This window comes from Oncorhynchus keta, chromosome 2 (genome assembly GCF_023373465.1).
Source record: "Oncorhynchus keta strain PuntledgeMale-10-30-2019 chromosome 2, Oket_V2, whole genome shotgun sequence".
Taxonomy (NCBI): Eukaryota; Metazoa; Chordata; class Actinopteri; order Salmoniformes; family Salmonidae; genus Oncorhynchus; species Oncorhynchus keta.
In genome coordinates, this window is record NC_068422.1 from 41,248,393 (window position 1) to 41,270,589 (window position 22,197).

The window sequence follows — 22,197 nt, forward strand, 5'->3', positions numbered from 1 at the left end:
TGAGTCAACTTTTTTTTTTTTTACGACAAAAATCTGCCGGTTGTATGTTAAATGGTTTTGTTATATTTCAGTCTTCTGTGATGTACAGGACTAGTCAAAAGTTTGGACAAACCTACTCATTCAAGGGTTTTTCTTTATTTTTACTATTTTCTACATTGTAGAATAATAGTGAAGACCTTAAAACAATTAAATAACACACATGGAATCATGTAGTAACCAAAAGACTGTTAGTTAAACAAATCAAATATATTTTATATTTGCGATTCTTCAAAGTAGCCACCCTTTGCCTTAATGACAGCTTTGCACACTCGTCATTCTCTCAACCAGCTTCATGAGGTAGTCACCTGGAATGCGTTTCAATTATCAGGTGTGCCTTGTTAAAAGTTAATTTGTGGAATTTCTTTCCTTCTAAATTTATTTGAGCCAATCAGTTGTGTTCTGAAAAGGTAGGGTTGGTATACAGAAGATAACCCTATTTGGTAAACGACCAAGTCCATATTATGGCAAAAACAGCTCAAATAAGCAAAGAGACACGACAGTCCAGGTTAGTGTTGCAATTCTTCATCCAATCCTGAAGCTGCGACCAAAAGCAAGCTACATATGAACAGTACCAAAACAAATAACCTAATGATTCTGTCTCTTCGCAGCAAAATCTGCAGAGCTGGGATGATTGTATCAGTAAGCAACAATTTGTTGCCGTCAATTGCATTAGCCTAATTTACTCAAATATTTTTTGACATTCAGCGATATTTATTCCCATGTGGACTGACAATTTAAAAAAAAAAAAATAGGATACTTGTGCATTACAACCCATGACATAAATGAAGAGTGGCTGTTATCCACCACAGAGTGGGACAGTGCAGCTCAAAACTGCAGAGGCCTACTGTCCAACTGGTAATTGTGTGTATCCAAAGGATAACACATCATCTACAGATGGATTTGTGGTTTCAGAGAGAAGCCAGTTGGGAGCCTGTTTCCAGGCACGGTGGGTGACGTCCTTTTCCTGCACATCAATTTGAAGAAATCCAGTGATGAATGGACTAGTTATTGTTTTAGTATATTTATTTGTTGTCTAATATTAGAAGGCTCTTTAAAGCGATTCGAGTTGTCAATGTGCCACATTGCATTGTGACATTCATGATTCATGCATGTTCTCTTTTTAGCCAAAGGTTGAATAGACCATGCAGGCAAATAGATTGATGCATTAAAAGAGGAATAATAGCCTACTGTCTGTTGTCATAAAAACAATTAGACTAAATAAATTGATGTTATAGGCTCTCGGAACTCATTAAGAGGCGGCTTCTATCTTCAATAATAATCATTCATTCAGAAGGTTAAACCTATAGGCCAGCAGCAAATTAAATTAGATAACCAGGTTCATTTTCCATTAGGTTATAATAATCAATGCCTTCTGGGAATGTTATCAAGTCTAAAAGATATGGGCGGAGTTACAAAGTCAGCTGTCAGGCCTCCCGAGTGGCGCAGCGGTCTAAGGCACTGCATCGCAGGCCCGGGTTAATTTTATGGGCTGTGCCACAACTGGCCATGGCGGGTCATGTTTCGAAGGACGCATGACTTCGCCTCTTCCAAGCCAGTCGTGGGCTGTCAGAATTATTACAATGGATATCAACTTTCAATCTGTCTGTTTGCATACTTCAAGAGATGACATTTAAGGGTGCCGTGTGATACCATATGGGTTGGTCGATACTTTTCTTGTCAATCGTCTTGAAAAAACGTATACTTAAAAAACTGAAAATCAACCAATGTCAGCCTTTAAATGCTTTACTATCCAAATTATTAAAGTGGGTGGGCAACGGACAGAAACAAAATGGTGAAATCTGAGGCTGTATGCCCTGTGTAGCTCAGTTGGTGGGTTGTGGGTTGGATTCCCACGGGGGACCAGTATGAAAAAGTATGAAAATGTACTGTATGCACTCACTATTGTAAGTCACTCTGGATAAGAATGTCTGCAAAATAACGTAAATGTAATATGTGGCCCAGAGTATGGTGGGTTGGTGATGTAGTTGTTGTGTGTATGTTTTGTAATGTCTCAAAAAATAGAATAAAATGTTAAAAAGGAAAAATGACAAGCTTCCAACACACATCTGATGATTCATTATGAATGGGATTTATTTGATTTATTTCCTTTCCATTCTTCATTGTAACCGCTGTCACACATATTTGAACACTTACACACACACACATGAGCAGATTAACTTGGTCAAAACATTTGTTTATTAAAGATGATCAGAAACAGTGTTGGCACTTATTTATTTGGATCCAAAGCCACAAATGAGTGAGTCACTCAGCTTTATGCTGAGAAAAAAATATTTGAAAAAATAACGAATACAGTGCATTCGGAATGTATTCAGACCTCTTGACTTTTTCCACATTTTGTTACGTTACAGCTCTATTGATTAAATAAAAACATTTCCTGAGCAATCGGGGAAGAAGGGCCTTGGTCAGGGAGGTGACCTGATGGTCACACTGACAGAGCTCCAGAGTTCCTCTGTGGAGATGGGAGAACCTTCCAGATAGACAACCATCTCTGCTACACTCCACCAATCAGGCCTTTATGGTAGAGTGGCCAGACGGAAGCCACTCCTCAGTAAAAGGCACATGACAGCCCGCTTGGAGTTTGTGGAAATGTGGAAAACGTCAAGGGGTCTGAATACTTTATGAATGCACTATATATATAGTATATGTATTGCATAAATAAACTAGTACATTTCATAAATAAAATGAATTAAGTAGCTCAGGTCTTTAAAATATGGGCAACCTTTGTCCCCTTGCTTGCTACCCTCTTTCATTCAGTTTCTTCTTCTCATCAGCAAAGAAGGACTCTGTGTTTCAGAAACTCACTTTATGCAGAGGGGATATCACTCTTTCACACTGTGGTAAATAAAGCCAGTACGTTTATTTAGAATTATTGCTTTCTGTTTTTAGAGGGAGAGAAACCAAAAGCCCACTTGCCTATTTTTTGAAAATCATCAGTCCACATGTTAAGTGTAATTGCGCCATTGTATTTACCCAAGATCTATCTCACCTCCAGGACCACACCAGTTAATACTCTTTTGATCTGATGTAGGGCTCTAGTGCCAGAGGAGAGAGAATCTCGGACGGAAACATTCACACCTCCGGGAATTTACCCAAGGATAGTCTAATAGCTCAGCTCGGTGTGAAAAATACCCCAATTTGTGCCACAGTTTAGACTACCGATAGATCAGCATTCTAACACCCCTTGTGATAGTGTGGCGCAATGACAGAATGATGCCATTTACCACCGTCTGCCACCATATACCACAAACTGTTGCAGCATAAGCTCTAAACTTGTAATTGAGGAACCAATTACAGTACCGAAACAAATGATCTAATGATTCTGTCTCTTCGTAAAATCTGCATAGCTGGCATGGTTGTATCCCCCATACTGTACATATAACATTTTATTGGTTGCAACAATTTTGTCTAATATAATTTAAATAATACAATTTAAATAATTTCAATAGAAACATTTTACATTTTGAATCTGGTGTCGTTTTGTGTACCAGTTCATAAACCATGTGCCATGGAATCGGTACATCGAAAATCTCTTCCCAACTATTTTGCAATCTATATGGCACAGCTGTCAATTTTTTGGTCCATAAATGAAACTGGTATGCTTTTTTATTTATCACAATTTTCTTTAACCAATTTTGGTCTGTAATGCAGGGCCGACAGACAAGTTCCTTACTTTGTCCTCCTTCCACTTGCCTCTTCCATTTTTGAGGTAATGCTGCAATCAGTTGTAATTTTGGGTAGAGCAGACATGTCCATATATTTTTGTTAGCTGCATGTGCGACAACTCTCCACCAGTCCAACAAAGATTATAAAGATTATAACTTTTACAATTATTTTAATTGTTTTAATCAATTAGTATATTTGAGTTTAACCATAATATTTGTTGTATTACTTGTTTTGTCTTTTTTAGTGGATTAAACTGAAATGTCAACCAACCTTCTATGGCTTGTTTTAAAAATAGTATTTTCTCTAGGTATTGCCATGCAGGACTTCACTGCTGTCGTTTGCCTTTCTCTGCCATTTTTCCAACTGTTAACGACGATGATATAGTGGCGGAGAGTCGACTCCAAAATAATTGATTCCGCAACTCCTTGCACGTCTCGACTCCCGTCTAATTTCTGAGTGTCAAATGTCACTCCCAAGTATTTGCTCTTAATTTTTTGGAACCGAGGAGACTGATTAGTTGCCGTACTTCAGAGAACACAAACACCTGCGTCTTTCATAGCGTAGCAAGTGAGCATGGAGAGAGAGGGCAGGGGCACAATATATGCAGGTCGGCCACCAGGCAGACAGAGTCAGAACCGTGCACTAGGCCCATCTATCAGCAATCAAAATCTGTATCTCGCAATGAAATGAAATGAAATGATCAAAACTTTGTTCTCACACAGTAACACACAGTATCTGCGCATGTGCACGGGTTCACAGGGTGCTAGCCACTGAGGTATAAAGTTCCAGGGCACCAAAACAGTGGAGAGAATGAGCCTCGTGCTTAAAAGCTCTTTGTTGTTGCGTTAATTGACCCAATATGCTGTTTACTTTCTGAATCTACTTTATATCGCATAGTCTACCTTTAAATTACCCAATTTTCCCCAAGCCTTTATAATCTATCGTCTAGTTAGGCTATAACATGTAAAATAATATGTTTTGTGATAACTGCACTGTTATTTACATTATTAAGAAACCAAATAACAGGTGTTCGGTTAGGGAATTGTCTTAATGTTAAGGATCCCAATTTTGTTTAAACATTTTAACTTTTAAAATGTACACCCCCCTACTTTAAGTGGGGAAAGGATTCCATGTAGAACCAAAAGTAGTTATTTTCAGTGAATTCTCCAATATGGGGACAGTTAAAGATCCCTTTAATCCCTTTAAAGCACCTTCTTTGCTTACTTCAGACGTAGTTTAGACATTTGCACTAAAAACCTATCTGGCTTACTTTTCATAAGAAGTATACAAGACTATATCATTATGAAAGGGTTTTCAGAAAATGATTTTACATTAAGAGATCATGGGAGAGTGTCATGGGAGACGGGGTGCTTGCGTAGGTGAGTGGGTGTCTGTGCTTATGTGCATTAGGGTTGGTGGATAAGGAGATCGTTTAGAGATAATGAGATAACCATCACATTCTTAATCACAGGCACCAGACTCTCTCCCCTTCCTTCTCTCCCGCTCTCTCCCTCTCTGGGCACAAATTAAAGAAGAAGCTCAGCAGTGATGTGGTGACTGTGTTGTGTCACAGAGCCCAGTAAAAGATCAAACAGTGTCCTGTTCACCTAATGCCTTTCTCTGCCCATTCATACTCTTACTGGAATACACACTGTCACACTGTTTATGTGCCTCCATGCACCTCTCTCTCATCTTTTCTCCCCCCCCCCCACCTCCCTCTCTCTTTCCCTCTCACAACATCCTATCTGTCTGGATTCTACTGCCTACTTTTTCCATTGGGTACCTGCCAACACCGGTCTCCATATGTACCTTTTAACGGTGGACCAAAACACAAGGTGTTTTATGTGCATGTGGGTTGTATATAGTTGTCTGTGAGACCGGTGACACAAAAAGGAGTGAAAATCTCACTGAGTTACTGTGTAAATGAGGTTAGCAGTGAGGTAATGTCAACGTACGTAATGTCAGAGTGCCATCAAGATGAGATGTGTTACCTATCAATGCACCGCAGAGGCTCTTGAATGAATTGTGCTGACGCACTTAGCTGAAAAGTGAGCAACACAATCCAATTATTGCTGTACTAAGCTTACGCAGCAAACTGGCTCTTCATCACAAATACACACACGCAAACACACACGCACGCACGCACGCACACACGATAAGTCAGTGGAAACTAACTTTGGTTCCTAGACTAGCACATGATGCAAATTGGTGGTTCTGTCCCGGCTCAGCAAATGTGATTACTCAAACACACAGCAGCACATTACGAGATTGGATCGTAGTGTCATTATTGATTCAATAACGGAGCACTATTTGGCAAGGGTAGGGCCTGGTCTTTATTGGATTCATGCTAGAGTGGTTGGACCAGAACCGCAGATATCAACAACTCAGGGAAATCCACACAGGATTAGTGAGTGAGGGGGGGGGGGGTTGAGGGGGAATAAGCCTGGATTGAAGTTGCCCATAGACTGAGTGAAGGTAAGTTTTATGATGTGGAAGTTATCTATGGTCAACTACTATCCAGAGTAAGTTAAGCACTCACCGTGGCACCCACAAGCTCATAACATTTATACACGACCATCCTCAGAGAGCTTCCTACCTGTGCCCACATCGCTCTATCTTGAGACATACACTACCGTTAAAAAGTTCAGTCACTTAAAAATGTCCTTGTTTTTGAAATAAATGCTCTGTGGTTCAGAGGACCTAGCCAACAACACAGCTAACACAATCATTTCAAACTGAAGCTGGAAAGACAACAAACTAGCTGCACTTTGTTTCGTTTGACCTTTTTTCAGTTTACATTTCTTTGTATATATCCATACAAATTATTGCAGCCGATTCATGATTACTACTGGTTGAGAAACGCTTCATGCCTCTCTGTCTCTTCCCTACTCCCGACACGTTCATTACCATGAGACACCTGTTGTATAAAAATAAATCAGTCAATTGAAATCAATTCATTAGGCTTCACAATGGAACTCAGGATCTGGTCAAGGTATCTCTGAGCATTCAAATTGCCATCGATAACATGCAATTGGGGTCATTGTCCGTAGCATATGACTGCCCATACCATAACCTCACCACCACCATGGGGCACTCTGTTCACAACGTTGACATCAGCAAATCGCTCGCCCACAAGACCCCATACACATCGTCTTCGGTTGTGTGGCCATTTGGACATACTGCCAAATTTGGTGCACCCCACAGTTTGGGAACCACTGTTTTAAACAATTTATTGGCCGATGTCTATTCAATTATTTTAATTCCATTGAGTTTTTTAAACTTTCCGTGAGCTCAATGCGCACGTCGCACAGTTCCTCTAGAGATAAATCAGATCCAGACTGAACTGTGTGATGTAATAGGGAGTTGTAGTTTCCAACAGGTCAATATTCAACATAGTTTGGCGCATAAAATGTGGTAGTTATTTACAATGACCACAATCCATTGCGCATATACTTGTCCGGTCTGTGCTTCTTTTACGCCTGCTACTACGGAAGCGAGAAGCGTGTGCAACCCTGAGGTGATATAGAGAGCACCTGTTGCTTCGCGAGGTATCTCTACCTGAAAATACATTATCTAAGTTATTAATAGTTGGTATTCAGCAGTCATAAAAGTATAGCTTTCTTACTTTTTTATATATAAAAATAATAATAAATACACACACACCCACACATACATACATATATATATATATAAAAGGAATTAGAGTCCAGCTTTAAACTTTCTCTTGACAGTTGTAATAGTAGAATGCACAATTTTGAAATTTGGTAGTGTTCATCAGATCCTTTTGTCATGTTAGTCATTGCATACCTTAGAGAGCTATTATAACTTGTCAGAAATGTCCAGATCAACTAGTCCATGTCAGCCCCCCCAAACAATTTTCTCATCGATATCATTGTAATTTTTTTGTCACTCAAATATGATATGAATACACATTAGACATTGAAAAATGTTTAGAAGTGCAAGAAAATTAGCTTTAAAACTGCAACATTTCTTTGCACCCATGACAAAATGTGTAGAATTTCAGGAAATACGCTTCAAACATCTCCACCAATAGTGTGCCCATAGAAATAGACATGGCGTGTCCTCGCACGCGCAGGGGAGTCGCGGGATGCTGGAAGGGGGACACAGAGTGAAAAAGATTGCGAACCTCTTGTTAAAAAAATAACCTTACATTTCGGTTTATCGCTCATCCAAGATGCTATTTAGGCCAATATAGTATTTTGGAAGTCATCCACAGCTATTGTTTGAATTCAGCCAAGGATTCAACAAAAAATAGACAATACATATAGGCCTAGGTTTTCAAACTGTGATTGATTTCAAATGGAATATACAAGTCAATAATAAATATGATGAATTCACGTCTACATCTCTACCAAAAATCAAAGTGAAAGAATAGGATTAAATCAACTCAAACTGTATTAAAATGGAATTTAAAGTTTGATTTTATTTCATGACTCTGGATCAGAAGATTGCGTGTTCGATCCCAGTCGTGGACACAGTTTTTACGTTGTTCGTAGTAATGATGGTCGGACCAAGGCGCAGCGTACTTCGAGTTAATAATACTTTTAATAATAAATATGAAATTTAGCAGCAAATACAAAACAAATAAAGGATAAATGAACCTTTATTTTAACAATTGTCAAAGTGCAGAATAACAGTAACAGAGCAACTAAATGTTTATTTCAGCTTTTATCCATCATAACCCACAGGTGGAAAACATGCAACTTAAATATGACATCATTGTCCTTTCAATGAGAGACAACGATTCCAACCAGGTTCCCTTCTAATTGGGAATCATACTCCAAACACCAACATACTGTGGTTTGTAAAATAAACCTTCAACCCCACATAGAAATAATAAACTGAGACTAAACACCCTTTGTTGTCTTCAGCCCCCAAGTGGAAGAACTTATTAGCATTTGGAAGGCTTTTGCGACCAGTAGTCAAGGTGTGACAAAAAGGGGCCTGTAGGACCTGCCTGCATTATTATTGACAGACTTGTCCCCATCTTTGAGCATCAATATGCTTCAAAACTCAAAAAGAGAGAATGATATGCTTTTGTAGTACCTAGTCTATTTTCCTTTTTGTTTTGTCAACTTTCCGGCATGTTCTCTGTGAAGTAGGCATGTCATTAGGAGTTTGGTAACTTTTTACAACTTGGCTTAGTGTTATATATCTGAACCTATCTATTTGGGATTCTCAATCGGCCAGTGACACGCTACTCTGAAACGCCTCCCATGTATAGTGTTGAGGCTTTGCATGTAGCTAACTGATTCTAACTGGATTATGCTTCCATTAAAGAACACTTAAAATATTTACTATGATCATCTAATGGGCAATTTCTCCCTTCCATCATTCATTTGTGTAAGTCTCTGCTTGTTTTGTCCTTATAAGCATGCTGAATTCTGTCATCAATTTGTTTACCGTGAAATGCATTGTATCTGGTTAGAAAAGTTTATTCCAAGAAGATAGTAAGGGTTGGTAACAGGCTGATTGGTCAACTATTTGAGCCAGGAAAGGGGGCTTTACTATTCTTGGGTAGGGGAATTACTATTGCTCCCTCCAGGCCCAAGGGCACATGCTCTATAGTAGGCTTAAAATGAAGATGTGGCTGGATAATTTCATCTGCTATCATCCTCAGTAATTTTCCATCCAGATTGTTGGTTCATTGTTTATAGATAATTTCTCTTCACCTCTTCCTCAAGGACTTTACAGAATAAAAAGTACATTTCTTGTCATTCAGAATTTGGTCCGATATACTTGGATGGGTAATGTCAGCGTTTGTTGCTGCCATGTCATCCCTACGTTTGCTTACCTTGCCAATGAAAAAGTCATAAAAGTAGTTCTCAATTTGCAGTTCGAGTTCCACATACTTTTAATGAATAAAGTGAAACTTAAGCAAATACAAAACAAATAAAGGATAAATTAACCGTGAAAACAATTCAGTGCGAACAGGCAACTAAACAAACAATATCCCATAACCCACAGGTGGAAAAAATGCAACTTAAATATGATCCCCAATTAGAGACAACGATTACCAGCTGCCTCTAATTGGGAATCATACACAAACACCAACATAGAAAAATAAACCTACAACCCCACATAGAAATAATAAACTAGACTAAACACCCCTAGTCACACCCCTAGTGGGAACTCATTAGCATGGCAGGCTTTGGTGCCTTCTTCCCGTGGGTTCAAAACGAAAGAGAGAATGATATGCTTTTGTAGTACCTAGTCTATTTTCCTTTTTGTTTTGTCAACTTTCCGGCATGTTCTCTGTGAAGTAGGCTACGGGAGTTTGGTCACTTTTTACAACTTGGCTTAGTGTTATATATCTGAACCTATCTATTTGGGATTCTCAATCGGCCAGTGACACGCTCGCCTCCCCCTGGCTTTGGTAGCTAACTCAGCCTGCACACTTAAAATATTTACCATCGAATGGGCCCCAGCCATCATTCAGTAAGTCTCTGCTCTCGCTTTGCTTTGATCTGTGGTTATGTTTTAGTTGTGTTGTGTTAGTTGGGTTCTAGCTAGTCTCCAGTAGTTGGGCTCTAGCTTGCCGACCATAACAATGGTGGCTGGATAGACTAATAGCTGGTTGGTTAAATAGATAATGTTAGCTGACTGGCTCGCTTGCTGGCTAATATAACTGCATATAGCTAACATTCTCTGATAACTGGTTAGATGGCGTTATGTATTTCCAAAACTTTGGTTTACTTTAATGTAAGCTACTGTAGGTGTTGATAGCAACTGGCTGACTCATGTAATGCTAACCAAACATTAGCAGGCTAGTAGGGCTAACTTTAGCAGGCTAGTAGGGCTAACATTAGCAGTCTAGTTGACTAGCAACCTTGTAAGTTGATTTGTAACAATAAATTCATTAAGTATTTGCTTGTAAGTTGTCTGAAAATGTAATTGAAACCAGTAGGCATGAGTGCTAACAATTTGGTTTAATTTGAAGTTATTTCTGTTGGAGTTTACATTATAGGGAATAGACTGGACTTGCCAGGTCCTCCATATTCCGACGTAACTTTGGCATTCTTTGGAATTCTGATAAGTTTTATGTAATAACTTGAAAAATAGAAAAGGGAGGTTTAACTTTTCATTGGGACATTTCAAATCCATATGTTGTATGTGGATATGTTTATGCTGCCTACTCTTTAACCAATCGGAATGAGTGCCTAAACAATGTTTTAACCCTATCCCAAACCTTAACCCTTACGGTAGCCAATCGGAATGAGTGCCTAAACAATGTTTTAACCCTATCCCAAACCTTAACCTTTACTGTAGCCAATCGGAATGTGCCTAAACTTAACCCTTATAACTTTGGCATTTTACGTTTAGAGAAATGAAACGATACAGAGAGAGATGAGGAACTATACAGGGCAGCAGAAGCAACAAAAACATTTTCCCCCCAAATTTGATGTTGGAGAAGCTTTGAAATTTGACATTTGATGAATGTGGATGAACGTCTAATTATGCTGGGAGGCTGTGAGAGCACGTTGAATAATCTGCACAGAATCTCAAACAGCATTGATCACTTGCACCATGTAATCTTAACTGCAATCCAGGTCATTTGGTTGTACTATTAGATAACGCACAGTAATAACACATTAAGTTGTTGGATAAATAAACAAAATATCTGATATTGTTTTCCCCATTTGAAATGGTTGAATGTGCAGTTATAACACATTTAGGTGACAACTAAATAGAAAATCAGACATTGATTTTAATTGGAATTTGGTTGCGCTTTTAGATGGTTGAAAGCATAGTGGTAACACATTGGCAATTCATCAAACTTTTGTCTGTCTTTTTGAGTAGGTGAAAATGAACTCAGCAAAAAATGAAACATCCATTTTTCAGGACCCTGTCTTCCAAATATAATTCGTAAAAATCCAAATAACTTCACAGATCTTCATTGTAAAGGGTTTATACACTGTTTCCCATAAACAATTCATGAACATGCACCTGTGGAACGGTCGTTAAGACACTAACAGCTTACAGACGGTAGGCAATTAAGGTCACAATTATGAAAACTTAGGACACTAAAGAGTCCTTTTTACTGACTCTGAAAAACACCAAAAGAAGGATGCCCAGGGTCCCTCCTCATCTGCGTGAACGTGCCTTAGGCATGCGTTTTGGAGCTTTACACACTCTCTGTAGATGTGTCCACAATTGTGGCACTTTTCATTTTGGAATTGACATTCACTGTGCTGGTGATTATCTCCCCCACAACTTGGCTTAGACCTTTGTTATGTGGGCTGCTTTGTTCCCGTGTAACCTTGAGGACGGGACTGAGAAAAGTGTGACTTTTGTGAGCCTTTTTCACCACATGCCTCACTGACCTTGTGAACACCTTTCTGATGTTCTGCATGTCCCTATAGCTCAATAGTATCCCTGTGGTTAAGCTCGAGTCTAAGTGCGATATCACAGGCTTTCTTAAAGGTCAGGTCCTTCTCTGACAGAAGCCTTCTGTGATATGCTTCACCTGTGAGACCACCTACAAACTTGTCTCGGAGAGCATCATCAAGAAATTGTGCAAACTCACATGTACTTGCCAGCCTTTTTAAAAGCAAGGATGTAGTCAGCCACGGTTTCCCCTGGACTCTGGGGACGTTGGTAAAATCTGAAATGTTCTGCAATGAGAATTGGCTTCGGCTTGAAATACCTTGAAAGGGTTTCAGTCAGTTCTGCATAGGTCAACTCCACTGCTTTTCTTGGTTCAATGAGACCTTTCAGCAATCCATACTCAGTTGGACCCAAAACACTGAGAAATACATCTGCTTTCTTTTCATATTTGATTTAATTTGCAGCCAGCCAACGCTCAAAACGCTTTAAATAGGACTCAAAAATCCTCTTTTGTAGCCTCAAACTCTAGTACTCGACCAATGGTTGCCATTTTCACAGTTAATTGTTCAGTTTCCTCATTCCTTGTATTCCTTAATTTTCTAATCTAATTCTTCACTTCAGAAGTTTCTGCAATTACTTCATTCACTGCACTCATTTGTAATAATGTACACACCGTGTTACATTCCTTCTTGCTTTTTTTCTACAATATTTCTCCACTGAGATCGCCTAATTTCAATGGGTTCAATTTGTTTTTTAATTTAACCACTCCAATAGGCTTGCTACTTGGCAGCTCCTGAACATTGTGCCTGCTAGCAGTGCTTAAACTTTTCTATTGGCGGGAAAAAAAACCTGACGATATACATAATTATTTAGAGTTTCATTACTCACGCAACATTCTTCCCTTCAAGTAATGTCCGTTTAAGAAGCTTAATCACCTCATCGCCACTGCAATATTTGTGTTGTGGAAAAATTACCAGGCAGGAGACGGGAGTACAGTTAGTTTCGTTTAGTCAAAAACGCTCATGCTCTCCAATAGTGTGCATGTGCATTTCCTATTAGGTGTAGTAACGTAACACTGCCGTAATACATTACTGCTTAGTAACAGCATGGTAACTAATATAAACAGATGTAGATCACAGAAACTACAGCTCCGTTCATCTTTCCCTCAATCCTGACTAGTCTCTATGTCCCTGCCACTGAAAAGCATCCACACAGCATGATGCTGCCACCGCCATGCTTCACCGTAGGGATGGTGCCAGGTTTCCTCCAGCCATGACGCTTGGCATTCAGGCCAAAGAGTTCAATCTTCGTTTCATCAGGCCAGGGAATCTTGTTTCTCATGGTCTGAGAGTCTTTAGGTGCCTTTTGGCACACTCCAAGCGGGTTGCCATGTGCCTTTTACTGAGGAGTGGCTTCCGTCTGGCCACTCTACCATAAAGGCCTGATTGGTGGAGTGCTGAAGTGCAGAGATGGTTGTCCTTCTGGAAGGTACTTCTATCTCCAATCAAGTTGTAGAAACATCTCAAGTGTGATCAATGGAAACAGGATGCACCTGAGCTCAGTTTCGACTCTCATAACAAAGAGTCTGAATACTTGTGCAAATAAGATATTCCTTTTTTAATTTTTAATAAATTATCTACAATTTCAAACAACCTGTTGTTGTTTTGGCATTATGGGTTATTGTGTGTAGATTGATGAGGGATATTGTTTATTTAATCCATTATAGAATAGGGTTGTAACGTGACAAAATGTGGAAAAAGTCAAGGGGTGTGAATACTTTCCAAATGAACTGCATGTGTGTCCATCTCTTGTGGTGCATTGTGAGGCTCAGTAGCGGTGTGTGGGTAAAATTAGCATGGAAACCATGCCAGATTATGTGTTGCGATAATTGCGTTGTTTGCTCTATAACCTGTTAGTTCATATGCTTTGACACCGTGATATACAGTGCCTTGCGAAAGTATTCGGTCCCCTTGAACTTTGCGACCTTTTGCCACATTTCAGGCTTCAAACATAAAGATATAAAACTGTATTTTTTTGTGAAGAATCAACAACAAGTGGGACACAATCATGAAGTGGAACGACATTTATTGGATATTTCAAACTTTTTTAACAAATCAAAAACTGAAAAATTGGGCGTGCAAAATTATTCAGCCCCCTTAAGTTAATACTTTGTAGCGCCACCTTTTGCTGCGATTACAGCTGTAAGTCGCTTGGGGTATGTCTCTATCAGATTTGCACATCGAGAGACATTTTTTCCCATTCCTCCTTGCAAAACAGCTCGAGCTCAGTGAGGTTGGATGGAGAGCATTTGTGAACAGCAGTTTTCAGTTCTTTCCACAGATTCTCGATTGGATTCAGGTCTGGACTTTGACTTGGCCATTCTAACACCTGGATATGTTTATTTTTAAACCATTCCATTGTAGATTTTGCATCATTGTCTTGTTGGAAGACAAATCTCCGTCCCAGTCTCAGGTCTTTTGCAGACTCCATCAGGTTTTCTTACAGAATGGTCCTGTATTTGGCTCCATCCATCTTCCCATCAATTTTAACCATCTTCCCTGTCCCTGCTGAAGAAAAGCAGGCCCAAACCATGATGCTGCCACCACCATGTTTGACAGTGGGGATGGTGTGTTCAGGGTGATGAACTGTGTTGCTTTTACACCAAACATAACGTTTTGCATTGTTGCCAAAAAGTTCAAGTTTGGTTTCATCTGACCAGAGCACCTTCTTCCACATGTTTGGTGTGTCTCTCAGGTGGCTTGTGGAAAACTTTAAACAACACTTTTTATGGATATCTTTAAGAAATGGCTTTCTTCTTGCCACTCTTCCATAAAGGCCAGATTTGTGCAATATACGACTGATTGGAAATCTTTTTGTATCCAAATCCGGCTTTAAACTTCTTCACAACAGTATCTCGGACCTGCCTGGTGTGTTCCTTGTTCTTCATGATGCTCTCTGCGCTTTTAACGGACCTCTGAGACTATCACAGTGCAGGTGCATTTATACGGAGACTTGATTACACACAGGTGGATTGTATTTATCATCATTAGTCATTTAGGTCAACATTGGATCATTCAGAGATCCTCACTGAACTTCTGGAGAGAGTTTGCTGCACTGAAAGTAAAGGGGCTGAATAATATATGCCATTTAGCAGACGCTTTTATCCAAAGCGACTTACAGTCATGTGTGCATACATTCTACGTATGGGTGGTCCCGGGGATCGAACCCACTACCCTGGCGTTACAAGCGCCATGCTCTACCAACTGAGCTACAGAAGGACCACATTTATAATAATTTTGCACGCCCAATTTTTCAGTTTTTGATTTGTTAAAAAAGTTTGAAATATCCAATAAATGTCGTTCCACCTCATGATTGTGTCCCACTTGTTGTTGATTCTTCACAAAAAAATACAGTTTTATATCTATATGTTTGAAGCCTGAAATGTGGCAAAAGGTCGCAAAGTTCAAGGGGGCCGAATACTTTCGCACGGCACTGTATATTTTTTAAATGAATTTTACCCCCTTTTTGTGGTATCCAATTGTTAGTAGTTACTATCTTGTCTCATCACTACAACTTGTACGGGCTCGGTAGAGACGAAGGTCGAAAGCCATGCATCCTCCGAAACATAACCCAACCAAGCCGCACTAGACCACTGCGCCACCCGGGAGGCCCTATTCACATATTTAGCAGACGTTATTGTGGGTGTAGTGAAGTGCTTGTATTCCTAGCTCCAACAGTGCAGTGATATTTAACAATTCACAATAATACACACAAATCTATAAGTAAAATAATGAATATTAGGACGATCAATGTCGGAGTGGCATTGACTAAAATACAGTAAAATAGAATACACTATGTACATATTAAATTAGTAAAGCAGTATGTAAACATTATTAAAGTGACCAGTGATTCCATGTCTATGTATATAGGGCAGTAGCCTCTAAGGTGCAGGGTTGAACAACCAGGTGGTAGCCGGCTAGTGATGGCTATTTAACAGTCTGATGGCCTTGAGATTGAAGCCGTTTTTTACTCTCTCAGTCCCAGCTTTGATGCACCTGTACTGACCTCACCTTCTGGATGATAGCGGGGTGAACAGGCAGTGGCTCGGGTGGATGATGTCCTTCATGATCATTTTGGCCTTCCTGTGACGGGTGCTGTAGGTGTCCTGGAGGGCAGGAAGTGTGCCCCGGGTGATGCGTTGGACAGACCGCACCACCCTCTGGAGAACCCTGCGGTTCTGACAGGATGCCCTCAATTGTGCAGCTGTAAACTTCTGAGGGTCTTAGGGGTCAATACAAAATTCTTCAGCCTCTGTTGTGCTGTTGTGCCTTCTTCACCACACTGTCTGTGTGGGTGGACCATTTCAGATTGTCAGTGATGTGTACGCCGAGGAATTTGAAGCTTTCCACCTTCTCCACTGCAGTCCCGTCAATGTGGATAGGAGCATGGTCTCTCAGCTGTTTTCTAAAGTCCACGATCAGCTCCTTCATTTTGTTGACGTTGAGGGAGAGGTTATTCTCCTGGCACCACTCACCTCTGTAGGTAGGCTGTAGGCTCTCGTCATTGTTGGTAATCAGGCCTACTATGGTTGTGTCTTCTGCAAACTTGATTAAGTTGGAGGCATGTGTGCCACGCAGTCATTGGGTGAACAGGGAGTACAGGAGGGAGCTGAGTATGCACCCTTGTGGGTTGAGGATCAGTGAAGTAGAGGTGTTGTTTCCTACCTTCACCACCTGGGGGCGGCCCGTCAGGAAGTCCTGGGATTCAAACCCAGGGCCCTGAGCTTGATGATGAGCTTGGTGGGTACTATGGTGTTGAAGGCTGAGCTGACTGACATGTCTTACTCATGTCAGTCACGGAGAACAAGAGCCCACAGTCCTTGGGAGCGGGGCACGTTGATGGCACTGTGTTATCCTCAAAGCAGGCGAAGAAGGTGTTTAGCTTGTCTGGGAGCAAAATGTTGGTGTCCACGATGTGGCTGGTTTTCCCTTTGTAATCTGTGATTGTCTGTAGACCCTGCCACATACGTGTCATATCTGAGTCGTTGAATTGCAACTCTACTTTGTCTCTGTACTGACGTTTTGCCTTTTTGATTGCCTTACAGAGGGAAAAACTACACTGTTTGTATTCAACCATATTCCCAGTCACCTTGCCATGGTTAAATGAGGTGGTTTGCACTTTCAGTTTAGCGCGAATGCTGCTATCTATCCACAGTTTCTGGTTTGGGTAGGTTTTAATAGTCACAGAGGGAACAACATCCCCTATACACTTCCTGATGAACTCAGTCACCGTGTCCATGTATACATCAATGTTAACATATCCCAGTCCGTGTAATAAAAACAATCTTGAAGCATGGATTCCGATCGGTCAGACCAGCGTTGAATAGAACTTAGCCTGGGTACTTCCTGTTTGAGTTTCTGCCTATAGGTAGGGAGGGGAAAAATGGAGTCGTGATCTGATTTGCCAAAGGGAGGGCGGGGGAGGGCCTTGTAGGCATCCCGGAAGAGAGAATAGCAGTAGTAGTGTTTGTGTGTACACGCACATGCAAGTAGCAAAAACATGTTGACTCACCCTAGTTGTAGAGAAACGCCAATGCCATCCTCTTTCATGTTGCCTGAATGGTCTATGACTCTGCCATCCAGTACAAGCTGTTAGTTTTGGTTGTCCTAGGCTACCTGGACAAAATGCTTGCTCACTAGACGGACTTCCTTTCATAGGAAAACGATGCGCCAGGCCAGCTCGTTAACATTAGCCAGCCAACTAAATCTAGCTACATGTTGAACTTACAGTAAAATAATAAAAAAGGATTAAAAAAGTCAAAATCTCTATCTCCATCCATAGCTTATTTAGGAAAGGGATGATTTTAGCTAGCTAACTGGCCACCGGAGGACAACGACACAACGAGATGCAACAATTCAAGTTTTCTGTCAATGACATTTGGCTTCTAATGTAATGTGATTGGTGTGAAGCCAAATCCAAACTGGCTTCCCTTGACACTTTTGTTTGGTACGCCAGGACCATTCACAGCTGAGCTCACTCAGTTTAGCTCAACGCTGATTGGTTATTTATTTATTTTTTATTTATCAAGGGAGGCGAAATGCTCGCTGGCTTCCCTAGCATTCAGTGCTACGCCTGCAACAATGTCATGCTCTTTTTGACCCGACAGCATAGATAGGCTACACATAAAGAGACAGACGGGCGCTGTTCCGTTCGCTTGGATGCTTTCCCCCGGGAGACACATTCAGCCTCTTGTGAATTGAAGGACATTTATGAAACCCAGAGAAATTAAAGAAAAATTACTTTGTATGTTTTTTTCTTGGTCATTTTTTGGAGGAAGCCTGGCTTCCCTTGGCATCAATGAATAAACGCCACTTGTGAGGCTGAGTTGTGGTCAGGGCAGATGTAAGGACTTAACCCCGGTGACCCTGCTGTCCTGCCTGAACAAATAAACCATCAACATCCTGCTTCACAGCCCCTCGCCGTGCCCCATCTTACCCAACCTGATAGCTCCATTACCTTCACATACTCCTCCCTACACTCCACGGCCACGAATAAGCTGCAGTGTTGGGATAATATTTCAACTTAAATCAAATAAAAAGTCAGCACAAATAAGTGTGTGTGTGTGTGTGTGTGTGTGTGTGTGTGTGTGTGTGTGTGTGTGTGTGTGTGTGTGTGTGTGTGTGTGTGTGTGTGTGTGTGTGTGTGTGTGTGTGTGTGTGTGTGTGTGTGTGTGTGTGTGTGTGTGTGTGTGTGTGTGTGTGTGTGTTTGTGAGAACTTTGAGTCTGCAACTGATGGGAATTGGACACGCATTGATTCTGTCTCATGTGTGTGTGTGTTTTTGTTTGTTTGTGTTTGGTTTTGCTATGCTTGTGAGGACCAGAAGTCCTCACAAGGATACTTCATCAATGAAAATGTGGATAAGTGGGGACATTTCGTTGGTCCCCACAAGGAAAAGGGCTATTTTAGGATTAAGTACCTTGTTAAGGGCACATCAAAAGATTTTCACCTTGTCAGCTCAGGTATCCAAACCAGAAACCTTTTGGTTACTGGCCCAATACTCTAACCGCAAGACTACCTACCACCCAACCTACTGAGTCTACCGATAATGTAATTTACTGTTTCAGATCCCATGATGAGAAATTAGATCTCTAACTTTGACTAAAGGAGTCCGATAACATAAAATAGGATTTCTCAACCCGAACTGTACCGAGTACGGTTATGTGCACACAATAATAGTTTGATTTAAACGTTTACATGCTTTGCAAGAAGAATGATTACCCTAATAGTCCTGTTTACATGGACACATCTGAAATCAGGCTTCCTGATGAGAGTTTGAACATGCACACTTTATATGATTACATAAAACATTTAGAGTTGCAGTAACCTCAAAATGTGGCCATGGATGTGCTACTCATTCTAAGGTTGATTGTTACATTAGTTTGTGAGATAGCCTTAACTTTAGGCTATTTACTGTTTTACAATAGTAATATTGAATTGTGTTTCGGTCCAGGTGTTAGCTGAACAGAAAAAAATAGTTTGCCTAATCTTAGCTCTGTAAATTTTAAATGATGTATTTGCTCAATTTGTCTCATACAGTATGTTCATTCGACAATTAATTATTATTTGGGCATCTTAACTAGAAAAGGCTGTGCAACTGGTTACACATACAGTGATTTTAACATAGAACTTAGATATTTGATACACATTGACATTTCCCATGTATACAGGAAATTGTATTACTGACCTGGGATTTGAACTCACAACCACTTGGTTCATTCTGATCTTCCTGCTATGCCACTATGTCTGTTTCAATGATCAGTTAATCTGTCTATTCCCTCATCATTGATTTGCTTTACTTATTTTGGGGGGGGTTTCTGTAAAGTTGTCTAATGTTGGTAGGGCATATTACTCTGTTTTAATGTTACTCCTTAATTTTCTCTTTAATTTAGTTTTTCTTGAGTGTACTTTTAACAGAGCTTAGATTTACTTTGAACAGCAAAGTGTGGCCATACAGGTGAAATATGTTATTTACACAGTGGCATTGCAGAAAGATCGGAATTCTGTGAACCAATAGGTTGTGTGTTCCCAGTTGAGGACATGTTGAATAATAATTACTGTATAAATGAACACGCACAATGTAATCATGTGTGTCAAATATGTCAATTGAAAACATTGTATGTTAAAAGCACGGTATCAAACACAATTTTAAATTGACTGAATGTTTGACAAAATTTTCTCATTTTGAAGCTACATTTGGGCCAATTAAAAATGATCAGTTAACACTTTGACAAAAAAGATTGAATAACGATTTTTTTAACAGTGTGGTTCTGGTAGCCTACACTTCACCTGGACAAAACCTGTAATCATTCCCTTTCCCCTACGTAGCTTTGTGCGCTGGGAGAATTCCCAGCAACAGGTGACTGATTTAGTGCCCAGCCATAAAAGTACTGTTTAAATCTGTTTAGATTACATGATAACAGCTCGTATACTCACACGAAGGCGTGGTAGATGAACGCCCATGCCCTGGGTCTCTCCAGCACATTGTAGAGGTAATTCTGCAGACGCCGGTAGCGCACATTCCTGCGCCCGCTCTGCGCACTGTAGATGAGCGGCTTCCCGAGCAAACTCATCCGGGCGCCCTTTTGCCTCTCCGCGCCGTCTGCACCTGCAGGGCCCAGCGAAAGCATCCTGTCTCCGACTCGAACCGCGTTGTTCATCATCCTCCGTCCAGACTCCACATCTTTCAACCCGTAGTCCTGAGCCCGACGCCCTGGGGAGGTATTCATCCAGAGCCCAGTACCGGCTTCATCGCCACTGTGGTTGCGGGGCATGGCATCACCAACGCCGGCTGGGGATGTGCAGCTGGTACCGGGGACGTGCACATAGAGTGTAGATGAGTTTGCACAAAGGTGTAGGAAAGAAAACCATACGGCTATATTAATGAATTCATTGAAATAACTACAATTAACACTAGGCTATTTTATGGTCTCATCCTCTATCTCGGTGGTCTGTCTACTGGGGTTCGGTGCGGTAAGTAGAATTCTGGGGTTTGGAGACTTCTGTGCCCACGGCGCTTTGGCCATCTGCGCGAAAGAGCAGGGTTATGAAGGAGTGTCAACGACTCCCGGACAGAAATTTGGCGAGGGGAGGAAATCACCCGACACTAACTCCCTCCCCCCTTCTCTTTCTCTGACTTCGATATGTAATATCCACGCGGCTCAGGATTTGCACAGACAGACAAGAGGATTGATGTTTCTGAACCAGGTGCGAGCTAGCTTTCCGAATTGTGGCACTTTGTTTGGTTCTTCACTGCGCGCGTCTTCAATCATGACACGGCAGTTTAATCGCTCAGAAACCAAGTATGTGGTATTAGAGAGCACCAACAAGCCCATGGCTACCAGGGAATCGATGCGAAGCTTCAACAGAGCCGGGTGACATGCATGTGCAGTGCTGAGGAAAATCTATTCGGGATAAGTGTAATAATCTGTATTCGGAAACACTGCCTCGATATAATCACACACTGCGACCTCACCTCTAAAATATCAACGGGCTCCTATGGAATAAACTCCAATTAAGCGCGTGTAAGCTTTTACACTTCCATTTTAAAGGCGGGTGAATAAGCGGTCATCCAAAACAAGAAACTAACTCGCGTCAAAAGCAGATATACACATCGGGTAAATCCAGTTCCTCACTGTCCTCCCTCCTACTCACGGTGTCCCAGATTGTCGGATTGTAGACTCTCATGTAGCGCTGAATATGGGCATTGACAATTACAACGAGATTCATCCGTGGCCAAAGTGTCGTCGGTCTGATGTCCATGTTCGTTTACTTTCGTTTCAAATACGATTTTCTCTCCTAATTTGTCGTTTGTGTAAATACTTTTATTTGAACTTTTTGCGCTTGTGACTCTAGGTCACACTCTTCACAGGCAACATGGATTTTGTCCGACCACGTGACCTCAAGTGAAACACACACACACACACACACACACACACACACACACACACACACGCACACACACTTTATACATTGTAGCCTATTAGGCCTATGCAGCGGAATAAAACAAACTACCCACTGGGCAAAAACTTGTTGAATCAAGGTTTTTTCCAGGTCATTTCAACAAC

At 40.8% G+C, this 22,197-nt stretch overlaps 2 protein-coding genes across 10 annotated transcripts in view; both read right to left on the reverse strand.

Annotated features, from left to right (window-relative positions):
* LOC118361308 (potassium voltage-gated channel subfamily KQT member 5-like) overlaps window positions 1-22,014 on the reverse strand; it is a 142,627-nt gene extending 120,613 nt beyond the window's left edge. For 7 of the 9 annotated variants that reach the window (XM_052476732.1, XM_052476727.1, XM_052476720.1 and 4 more), the window contains exon 1: window positions 20,567-21,774. In XM_052476732.1, coding sequence (XP_052332692.1) covers window positions 20,567-20,904 — 338 coding nt within the window. In that variant the 5' untranslated portion in view covers window positions 20,905-21,774. The other 2 variants (XM_052476713.1, XM_052476714.1) reach the window with 2 other exon arrangements.
* Window positions 1-22,197, reverse strand: part of LOC127911022 (uncharacterized) — a 197,263-nt gene that overhangs the window by 105,234 nt on the left and 69,832 nt on the right. The gene's annotated exons all lie outside the window — the stretch shown is intronic.